This window comes from Phocoena phocoena, chromosome 16 (genome assembly GCF_963924675.1).
Source record: "Phocoena phocoena chromosome 16, mPhoPho1.1, whole genome shotgun sequence".
NCBI classification, from domain to species: Eukaryota; Metazoa; Chordata; class Mammalia; order Artiodactyla; family Phocoenidae; genus Phocoena; species Phocoena phocoena.
In genome coordinates this window covers 25,949,776-25,961,660 of record NC_089234.1, presented here as the reverse complement: position 1 = coordinate 25,961,660, position 11,885 = coordinate 25,949,776, and the positions used below count along the sequence as shown (strand labels likewise).

At 46.3% G+C, this 11,885-nt stretch overlaps 1 protein-coding gene across 1 annotated transcript in view; it reads right to left on the bottom strand.

The window, feature by feature from the left end:
- ARL3 (ADP ribosylation factor like GTPase 3) overlaps positions 1-11,885 on the bottom strand; it is a 32,821-nt gene continuing 20,936 nt past the window's right edge. Inside the window, exons 5-6 of the mRNA XM_065894266.1 lie at positions 10,194-10,379; positions 1-280 (exon numbers count right to left, since the gene is read on the bottom strand). Of these exons, the coding sequence (XP_065750338.1) occupies positions 233-280; positions 10,194-10,379 (234 nt within the window). The 3' untranslated portion in view covers positions 1-232. The remainder of the gene's footprint in view (positions 281-10,193; positions 10,380-11,885) is intronic.

Below are 11,885 nucleotides of genomic sequence, written 5' to 3'. Positions count from 1 at the left end.
TTATGCAGAGGAAATAATATAATTCCTTTATTTGAAAAATGATACTGAACCTCAGAGATCATGTTAAATGTACTGCTGGAATGGGGATTCTTTTTAAACTGTGTTGTTCCCTCTCTTCACACAGCTGTAGCTGTACACAGATGGAAAAACATTTGGTCAGAAAGCAGCAAATTAGTGTTTTTCAGGACAGAATTCAGCTCCCGCAGCTCCTGCGTCTCCATGCGTCAAGATTTTATTTCTTCTTTGCATTGACGTTTTTGCAGACCCAGTTCATGCCGTCCTTTGAGGGAAATGGTCAGAGAGAGGCAGCGTTAGTTGTAAGAAAGGCACCACACACTCTAGCCCCAGAGGGGAGAGGGCGAGGGTCCTGGGTCCTCCCTCCTCAACCACCAGCTCAATGGAGCTTGCCTTCCCCAGGAGCCCACCTGGGTGACCAGGGACAGTGACCTCCTGGGGAGGAGGAGGGAGGCCTCTGAGAGCACAGGAGGGAGAAGGGAGGGGGAATGTCCAGGGCCCGAACTTGAGATGGGTCCTCAGGAACTCCCTCTGAAAAAATAAACACATCTGCCTGGATCCAAGGCCTGATTGAGGAGCTATCAGGACAGATTCCAGCCATTTTTGGCTTTTTCTAAAAGCTGACCTTTGCTAGGGCATTAAATTCAATAAGCCACCTTTCTGGTGCCCGGTGCGTTTACAGTGTGGCAGTGTACACTTGCGCTAAATTAAATTTCTTTTTGGAAAAACAAACCAACTGCAGTGCACGTTACTAGACACACACTGGGGCAATGTGCATTTATTTCTCTTCGCGCAGCACCAGGGAAGGTTTAAAGGGGCCTGGCCTGGTTCTTGCAGCTTTAAGCGCTACCAAGCAGAGGGACTGGGGAGAAGGTTCCCTTAAATGCACAGCGACCTTGAAAGTGTCCTCTCTTAGAAGGCTGGAGGACAGAGGTAAAAACCACACAATACCTACAGCCACTTGGCAGGTGGCATGATATCTTGTGGATGCCAGGCCCGCCAGAGATGACCTATTTCTCAACGCCCTTTGCAGCCATCCCTGAATGCTCACCCTTTCCCCAGAGTCTCTCTGACCCCCAGGGGTGTGCAGAGGTCTCAGAAGCCCAGAACAAAATCAAACGAGGCTCCTGCAACGCACCGCACCCCTTTCCCCTGCATGTGTCACACGTGCACATCTCAGGGCATACATGACATTCAGAGCCCCGCATTTCCTATGCCCAGGGAGCTAGCTGTTGAACCTGAACAGCTGAGACAGCTTAAAGTAACAAACGTCAGCTGACACCCTTGGCCATTAGGAGCATTAATCCCATAAACAATACATCACCTCAAAACAACCAGCAGGCATCCTATCTCCTGGCTCATCTGACCATAACCTGAATTTACAGTGATTCAAACTCCGCCAGTTGCCATCAGAGCACTTGGGTGGGAGAATCAGATAATCTGACGGCTGTCCCAGAGCATACCTTAGGGCATGTGCTAAGAAGAGGCTGGCCACAGCTGAAGGCACAAAGGGGGACAGCACCTGGCAGCAGTGGAGATGAGGGTGGGGGAATGCCCAGGTGGGAGAAGGTGGACTCCGAATGCATCTCCGATTACAACTGGGTCAGCTACTTACTCTGAAAAGCTGAGGCCAATTTTAAGACCATTTTATGAAAAGGAATAATTTAAAGAGAAGCGTGTTTAATTTTAGGAGCTAATTGGTTTCCAGGAAAAAAAAAAAAAAAAGATCACCTGCCAGGAGACAAAAAAGATTTTACAAATGAAAGAGGGATGAATAAGATAAGCACCTTCCCTTTGCATTCGGAGCTGCACTTTCCATTTTCAGGAACCCGCACAAACACCATCAAAGGTGCGTACCTCAATATTTCCTCCTCTGTAGAGACTTGCAACATTTTATCAAATCATCTTCTCAGAGAAATCAAGAACAGTGTTCCCACACTATACGAATACCATTTTCCCTCTTGTTTTACGGCTGATTATAGAGGGGGGTGGGTTTCTTTTACTGCATGTAACTCAACATGAATGCACTCAAAGAGATAGGAAAAATATTTACTCAGCTGCAGGAACCCAAAGCAGAACATGGAGGGTGAGGGGCAGTTTTCTCCTGGGTATCTGTTATGGAGGCAGAGGGAATTTAAATGGGGGAGCCCTGCCGAGGGGCAGTGTCCTCCAGATGTACGTGAGGGCCCGCGGTGACAAAACCCTTCCACAGTCCTGCCAGCAGAGGGCGCTCAGAGGTCGGGCCCCACCAGCTGACCCGCTGGCCCCGGGGCTTTGCAGCTGCGCCTGCAACCTGGAGTGTGGGAAGCCTAGGAGACTTAAGCTGCTCTGGCTCGGGAAGGCCACCCTGATCTGGTGTCTGGAGGCTGGGGATTGTGCCTTTCCTGTCATTACCTAGAGGAGAACCTGAGCTGGAGGTGGCAGTGTTGGGGAGGCAACAGTCAATGACGATGATAGCTCTTCAATAAAAATCAGGCACAAGCTGTGCCAGGGTGCCCACTGGCAAGGAAAGACTCCTGAGGGAAGGGTCCACGCCAGGCTGGCTTGAGGTGGTGTTTACAGAACTTAGCATGGTGGTGGCCACACACTTAATTTATATCTTTTAAATTAATCCTTGTAACAACACTGTGAAGTAGGTACTCATGGATGAGAAAATGGGGGCACAGAAGAGTGCGTGGCAGAGGCAGGCTGTGAACCCAGGCAATCTAGCCCCGGCATCTGCTCTCGATGACCATTTCTCAATGACCGCGGGCAACTGCTCGGGGAGGAGCTCTGCCTCAGGCTTAGAGAGAAGCTGGGGCTCAAGTTGGCAGAGGGAGCAATTCCAGTTTTTTCTTCGTTATGACTTCCAGCTGAATACAGGGGCATGAGACAGAACAGCCCTACCCAAGCACCCTGCGTGGCTTTGCTGCAGCTCTGAAGGTGCCAGAGGCTGTTTCTGGCCACTCGGCTCTCAGGATTCCCGGGCTGCCAGGTATCGGCGCGTGTGGAATCCTACGTGTTTACCTCGCTCCCCATGTATTAACTCTCCGCAAGCCCGCCACCTCCAGCAGGATCTCTCTCTTTAGAGACAACATCATTGCAAGAGGAGGGCCCTTCTGCTTCTCATGCTTAAATCAGCAGCCACGGCACTCTGGCCTTAATCTGGCAAGGCTTTGACTTTTTAAAAACAGATGACTGGGGCTTCCGTGGTGGCGCGGTGGTTAAGAATCCGCCTGCCAATGTAGGGGACACGGGTTTGAGCCCTGGTCCGGGAAGATCCCACATGCCGCAGAGCAACTAAGCCCATTGGCCACAACTGCTGAGCCTGTGCTCTAGAGCCCACGAGTCACAACTACTGAAGCCCGCACACCTAGAGCCTGTGCTCCACAACAAGAGAAGCCACTGCAGTGAGAAGCCTGCGCACCACAACCAAGAGTAGACCCCGCTCGCCGCAACTAGAGAAAGCCCGCGTGCAGCAACGAAGACCCAAGACAACCAAAAATAAATAAATAAATTAAAAAACCCCCCAAAAAACAGATGACTGAGAAAAGGTGATCATTTACTTGAAGTAGGTTACTGCTCTGCCTCCAAAGAAGGAAATGAAATCATAGGTTCATTTAATGGTTGAACCTTTATTGTCAAAAACTGGTTTGACCAAATTTCTGCGTACTGGATCTTCCTCACAGTGCTGACAACCTTATGGCATAAGTAGTCCTCCCTTTCGCCCTCCACCGCACCTCCCCTGGCCAACCTCGCCGAAACTGAATTTAAATTGATTAGCTTCAGTTCAATACCAGAGACCAAGGAGAGACACTGAACCTCAAATACTGAGCTTTGTTTGGCCTTCGGGAGAGGAAATACATTTTACCATGTCACCTACTAACTGCTGGGAAAAATATAAGACGGCCCCTAACCATATGGGTGAAAACCTACTGATCACAGATCTCTCCGTTTCGGGATTAAAGGCATGATGCCCTTTCTATGGGAAGAGTGGTCTCCGACTGCACTCCTCTTTTTTTTTTTTTAACATCTTTACTGGAGTATAATTGCTTTACAGTGGTGTGTTAGTTTCTGCTTTATAACAAAGTGAATCAGCTATATGTATACATATATCCCCATATGTCCTCCCTCTTGCCTCTCCCTCCCTCTCTCCCTATCCCACCCCTCTAGGTGGTCACAAAGCACGAGCTGATCTCCCTGTGCTATGTGGCTGCTTCCCAGTAGCTATGTATTTTACATTTGGTAGTGTATATATGTCAATGCCACTCTCTCACTTCGTCCCAGCTTACCCTTATCCCTCCCCGCGTCCTCAAGTCCATTCTCTACATCTGTGTCTTTATTCCTGTCCTGCCCCTAGGTCCTTCAGAACAATTTTTTTTTTTTTTTTAGATTCCATATATATATGTTAGCATACGGTATTTGTTTTCCTCTTTCTGACTTAACTTCACTCTGTATGACAGACTCTAGGTCCATCCACCTCACTGCACTTCTCTTAATTTGATCTCTCTGCAATGCATCCATCACTGTGTGACGGTTGGAACTGAGCAGTGGCAGCCATGGTTGGGTGGGCCTGGTTTTTAATGCCATGAGGACTACACGGTCACATCAGTAATTGCTTTAAGACGACGGAACTCAGACCCTTGCTGAGCAATGCAGCCTATCCCATTGTGCCACTGGGCCCCCAGGGTCAAGGAGCAGCTGGAAGCAGCATACATAAAATATTGCTTGCTATTAATACTTTTTCTGGTGACAAAGGGCACTGCACCAGAGAGGTAGCAGAATCGCATGTCCCAAGCTTGCTTCCTTAGTCTACAGAGAGATCTGAAAATTTAAAAATAAACCTGAGGTCTGACTTGCAGATAAGCAGTTCCACACACACTGGGAGTTGAAAATAACTGATTCAGGCCTAGAAAGAAGTTGTAAATGTCATTTTAAAAATATATTGAAATTCTGTTGGCATATTAAGGGAAAGGTCCCCTGGATCAAGGAAAAAGAAACAAAAACAAGAACCCGGGCTAGTGAATGTTTACTGTTCACCTGCAAGGTGCTCTGAAGGACAGCTCACACGTCAGGGCTCAGACTGCTAGAGGCCCTTTCTGTGTAGGTGAGACCTCTGTGAGCCGGATCATGGCTCCTGCTTGGTGAAGGAAGACAAGGAATGTGGAAGCGATGTGAAAAGAAGGGATGAGCATGAGGTAGGGGCATGGAGAGCAATACCCAGGAGAACCTTCTGCTAGCTCAAAGCTACTGGTGCAGGCATGTCTCTGTTATGACTAAGGTTAGAGATCAGGTTGAAACTGCTGATCTCTGCTTTGAAAGGAAATTCCAATGCAGTATAATTTTAATTAAACACACACACACACACACACACACACACAAAATGTTCTAGGGAGGAAACGTCTTTAAGCACCTGAAACTACAACAGCCAAGGAAAGCTGTGGTTTGGGGTTCACATTCAGGTCTGCAGGTGGAAGAGGGATTGATTTCTCTGTATCTTTCTCTGGCTCTAAGCCAGATCTTTGTTCACTATTTTCCAGACACCCAGGGAAAAGAAGAGAAGAGTCCCAGGCTAGATGTTGTGCACTAGGAGAGGCCCTACCAATCCTGGCCTAGCCCCAGCGTGCAGAGGGAGGCCGCTCCATGTCTGCAAGGCAGTCTGCCTGCAGGGGCTGCAGGTTTTCCCTCCCAAACATTGTTTAGTTTCTCCTCTTTCTGCTTTCATCTACTTGACATAACTGGGTCTCCTCTGATCACTCCTCTGGACTATGGGGCTCTCCATAGCCCAGAGTTTCCAAGATTGATGTTCTCCTTCAGCTTTTAGTGCCGTTTACCTATGCTCTGCTCTTGATAGTTTCCCATGAAAACTTGCTTTAATAACATGATGGGCTGCCTCCTCACCGCCATTAGTCAGGCAAAGAAAGACCTGTTCCAAACTCTTTTGAAGCCCTCAAAAGCCAATTTCCACACCCAGAGCAAGGGATTGCCTGTCCTTGTAAAGACTGCATGTATTTGCCATCAGAATATCAGGTAGAACAAGAACGTGAAATCCACCCCAGGAATCACTAACTTCCATAATGTCAAATCATATGTTTAAGCTACTTGGCTAAGGAGAAGTGATCTATCTCCCTGCCCGACTACTCCAGAGGGCATAGCTCCCCACCTAGTGGATCTGTTCCCTTGACTCACCCACTGGATGGGTTATTTATCAGTAGAGGACCTGTCTCTCAAATGCATTTTGATTAAACCCAATGTAAATAGAGACACTGTTTGTAAACATCTGAAACAGTGACAGAAATTCCAGGTCTTTTTTTTTAACCTTTGTACGTTTTCTTTCAGGGTCATTAGCGCTGTGGTGCCAGATACTTGACCCACTTCACATCTGATCATTTTAGCAGCTCTGCCCATTACTGACCAGCTTTCAGCGGGTAGTGGGTGGGGAGGGTGGAATGGGAGGACGAAATAGGAATTTAGGGAATTTCAGGAAATTTTTACACAGAATCTCTGAAAGTGACATTTTTCTAGTGAAGTCTTTCATTTTTAAGAATAGTTAAAGGGCTTCCCTGGTGGCGCAATGGTTGAGAATCCGCCTGCCAATGCAGGGGACACGGGTTCGAGCCCTAGTCTGGGAAGATCCCACATGCCGCGGAGCAACTAAGCCCGTGTGCCACAACTACTGAGCCTGTGCGTCTGGAGCCTGTGCTCCGCAACGGGAGAGGCTGCGACAATGAGAGGCCCGCAAACCGTGATGAAGAGTGGCCCCCGCTCGCCGCAACTAGAGAAAGCCCTCGCACAGAAACGAAGACCCAACACAGCCAAATAAATAAATAAAATAAATTTATAAAAAAAAAAAAAAAACAAAAAGAATAGTTAAAGCCTTAATTAACAAGAATCTTTAAAAGGCCTGCTCCTGAACTAAGCAATGCGGGGAAAGAATTCCACCTAAGTGACTCTTTTTTTTTTTTTTTTTTTTTTTTTTTTTGCGGTACTCGGGCCTCTCACTGCTGTGGCCTCTCCCGTTGAGGAGCACAGGCTCCAGACGCACAGGCTCAGCGGCCATGGCTCACGGGCCCAGCCACTCCACGGCATATGGGATCTTCCCAGACCGGGACACGAACCCGTGTCCCCTGCATCGGCAGGCAGACTCTCAACCACTGCGCCACCAGGGAAGCCCTAAGTGACTCTTTTTAAAATGAAAACCAAGAAACTGGCTGAGTGGGCGAGAGCTTAGGTCAAAGGTATTACCTGAGAGGGACATGGTCAATCAGTGCCTCACAACAAAAAGTGTTTCCACGACCTTTCTCCAGTCCTCAAAGGTTACCATTGAAGGACAACAGACAGCAGACTCCCTTCTTAATTAACATTTTTATTAAATAACCCGTTTCAAATAATGGTTAAATTCTCTAAATTTATATCATTCTATTAACCATAATCTAATCTCATTAACCTTGAAATCCCAGTCTTAACTACCCAATTCTATACACCATGGTACTATCTACTAAACTAATTAAGTGACCTTCAAACTATTTCTTCTCCATACAAAACCATGATTTTTCTTGCTCACATTTCTTTACTGGATCTCTCATGATATCATTTCCTGTGAACCTGGTTGCTGAGGTCCCTGATCTGGGAAGAACTTTCTAACAAGATCAAACCATACAGGACTGTCTCACTTGATTCCTGCCTGCCCCCACCCTCTGTCTGTCTGGTAGCTCACAGCCTCTTTTTTGGCCCAAAGATCCTGTGATTTAAAGGGAACTTCATTTCTATGGCAGCTCAACAGCTGGCAACAAGGAGTCTGTCCTTGTCATCTCTGCCTGGCCGAGTGGGAGGGGTGCGGACTGGAAAGACAATGACCAGAGCTCCCTCCCAACTCCACACTCCTCTGAGGAAGCACCCTTGACTTGAATGCCATTCCTCTAAAGAGATGACCCTAGTCCCTCCTTTTTATATCCCTAAGGCTGGCTGAAGAAACTAGAGCCTCACTGTTAATTCCAGCTTTGTTTTTTCTTCCTTTTGACACTCTGGCCACGAGTGAAAACAGATAATAGAGCTGTCAATTCCTACTTTCTTAGGAGTATGCATACAGAATGTATTTCTTTTCTTTTGTTTTTAATGATTTAATTTGCTTTTTTTTTTTTAATCTTTTGGCTGTGCCACGTGGCATGTGGGACCCTAGTTCCCCGACCAGGGATTGAACCAGCACCCCCAGCATTGGAAGCGCAGAGTCCCAACCACTGGACCGCCAGGGAAGTCCCTGCATTTATTTTCTTAAGGCCCCACCTTTAGAGTCCCCAAACTCAAGATGTTCTCTATTTTCTATATTTGGGTTCTAAACCATTTAGAGAGGCAGAGTCCTCTTGCTGAAGTGGGTTGTACAAACACAAGAAAGCTACTCTCTTTTCCTGGGCCTCAGCCTCACCAAAATAACCTGGGGCCTCATGAGTACCATCTTTGGCACAACTGAGGGAAATACCTTAGGCAGAACTTGATTTTTGTTTAAAAGTGAGAAGCTAAATAAAACGATCAGAGTTTACCTACTCAAAAACATTCTGGGTTGTAGCATACTTGTTGGACCAGCTGAAAATCGCCCAGTTAATTCAAAACCTGATAAGATATACATATTCGCATAAACGATTGCAATTTTATAGAGGAGACCTGAGAAGAATAAAACTATTAATGGTAGTTAGTTTCTTTCTTGAGTGGGATTAGAGGAAATGAAAGAACTTTTTAGTTTTTAATTTTATGAATTAGTTTGATATGATTAAAATGAGAATATATTGCTTTATAACCACATTCTAGGAAAGAAAAAAGGAAATAGATGAGACTTAACACCTGCCCCCTCCGTAAACCTACACCTCACAGAGACTCGCAGGGCCCCAGCTTCCCTTTTGGGGACACAGCCGAGGTAATCTCTGGCTACTTGGGAGCCTGCACGACACACACACACGCACCAAGAGCTTCTGAGGGGCAGGTATCAAGGAGTCTGGAGCAGGGGCGCTTGTTCCGTGCTGACTGGTCTGCCCTCAGATCAGAGGCCAAGCACAGAAGGGGCTCCTTGGGTAACAAAGAGGGAAAAACCAGGCAGCAAACAGTTGGAACAGGTGAGATAATTCTAGGAAGTGATTATTTGCTTGAGATAAAAGTGGTCAGGCAGTTTTAAGACAAATCAGTATCAAATGTCTGAGAGAGGGGGAGAAGAGTATTAGAAGGGAAATGGAAAGAGGCTGCCGGACAATGACGGAGAATCAAATCTCGGGCTCATCCCCCAACACACCAAGTTCACAGAAAAGCAAACTGGTCGTGCCACCAGAGACACATGTCCTACGGCAATGAGGGGAGATGCCATTTTTCTAGATGCTGTTGATCCCCCAAAGCATCCTAGAGCAGTGCTGTCTGGTTCTCACAGCACTGGGTCACCTCCCTGGCAGGTACACCAGATGTTGAAAATGAGGCGTGTAGAGCACGCTGGGGGCTTCAGAATCAAGAACTGGTCGTAGGGGGCTGACCCCAAGGGTCAACTGGTTTGAGGCTGCTTGGTAGGAAACATCAGAGCTGAAACTGTTGATCATTCTTTGAGCCTTTCAGGTGTCTGGATTACAATCGTTTTCTGCCCTAAATTAAGATCAAATGAGGGGGAGCTGCTCTTCAGTACACAGTTCCTCAGTGTAAAGCCTAAGGCTTTCGGTCGGCAGAAGCTTCTCCATGGGAAACCAACCTGAAGTAGCGTGAAACAGGCCCCAACCCTGACAGCAGTGGAGACAGCCAACAGAAAAGACAAAACACTTCTAGGATAACTAGTGTGTTGTTGATGGCTCTGTTACCTTGGGAGTACAAGTATTTAGCATCCGTAATACAAGACGCAACACAAAACCCCCAACCCAATCACCAAAGAACCCTAGAGTCGGAAAGCATTTTTGAATTCTTCCATTCCGAACCTCCTCCCCAGTGGGGTAGCTTGTCACTCGTCGGGGGTGGTTTATCTGTGGCTTTCTTGGAACAGTTAATGATATTGGATTGGTTGCTAAGTAGAAAAGAATCAAACTCCTCCAGGCCTTTCACATCCTGGAATGGTTCATCTGCCCATCAAAGGCTATTTGTTTCATATCTTTTTCTATCTAGATCCGCCCAACCAATGAGACAGGCTACCTCGGCTGGCTGCCGTGTTGCCAGGTGACCGAGCCCTCCAGTAACCTCACCTGAACGCCCTCTCCCGTGAGAGCTGAGCAAGACTGGATCTGCCAGACTCGGTCGCGGATGGTGTGCAGGTTCAGTCCTTCTGCAATTTCAGAGGCAGGGGCTGCTGTGAGTAGATCCTGCTTATTAGCAAAGATGAGCACGGGCACACAACTTAGCTTTTCTTCTTCCAGTAATTCAGCTAGTTCCTGGATCATTTTGGGAATATATGGGGAGGGGAGGATGAAATCTATGATATTTAACCATGCATTTCTAATCAGAAATAAATAAGTTAAGCTGATCAACTAGCAACTTTCAAGGGCAGTGGTTCTCAAACTTAAGCTTGTGGAAGAATCCCCTGGCAAATTCCCAGGCCTGCCCCAGAGATGCTGACTTTGGAAAGTCTAAGCCAGGGTCCAGGGATTTGCATTTTTAACAAGTTCCCCAGGTGGTTCTTTTATAGGGGATTCATAAATCGTACTTTGAGAAATACTGCTCGAGGGAGAACACAAATTGTGGTTAGACATTTTAAACTTACCCAAACGTTCCTATCTGTCAGTAACTTTCAATGCATAGATACGCATACATGTATGCATGTTTATGTACATATACATATATATTTTAAAATTTGAACTAAAAATGACAATTGCTTTAGAGACTATAATTCTGTTTCATCAATCTCTGTCTCCAAAACATGCATGCATGTGCATTACACTTCATTAAACCCACATCCTAAAGTAACTGCATTAGTCCATCTGGCAAGGTCTCTAATTTTTAGGTTATTGGTTGGGATCTAAACTGTATGTTGATTCTGCCTGCAATAAGTACAGGAGAAGGTATATACTTAGCTAAATGCCAGGATCCACCTCTTCCCCACTCAACCCACATTTTAGCTACTTAAGACACTTGGGCTGTCAAAGAGAACTGGATGGTTCAAGAGGCAGATCTCCATCTGACACCCTTCACTTCCAAACTCATGTTTAACATTGCTTCACTTGAGTGAAGTCTAGAAATCATCAAGGTATAGAAGGGAGAGGGGCTGTCTCCAGGAGCCTGGAGAGTTCTCAAACTAATTTCCAGGGAAAAGGAACTTAAACATGGGGACTGCTACCTTTGGAAGGCCACGTGCAGTAGTTCAGGACACAGGCCAAGGACCCCGCAATAAAATGTAAAGGTGCTTCTCCAAAGAGGTCCACGATACTACTCACTTCTTATCAGTGCACTCAGTCTGGGTAAAATGGTCTATGCCCACTGCTTCTCTATTTAAAACTGCATACACAGACTGCATTGTGTAATCATGTTGACATGCACTCTGCATTTGAAGTCATATTTGGGTTCAAGGTATACCTATCTCTTCGCTTGGCAAGAAGAGCAGCTTAGTCTTGGCTTGCACATTTCTTCCCATACCTTCTAATTCGTCCAAGTTACCCTTGGATCATTTAAGTTGGTATTGAAAAATGTACACAGAAATGATAAGTGAATTGTTCCTCAGGTCCATTTCTATGTGGCCTGGGAAGAGCTTTTGGGCATGGTGGTAAGTTCCATTTGCTTATACCTTTTTTATTTAATTTGATTAAAACTAAAAAGCTTTAAACGAAAAATTGTTTAAAGAATTCTCAACTACTTTCTTTTTAGGCAAGTGGTATTTTGCCTGCTTGCCAGAATGACTGTTTTGTTTAAACTGCATAGGTTAAACAAAAATACTTCCCCCGCTC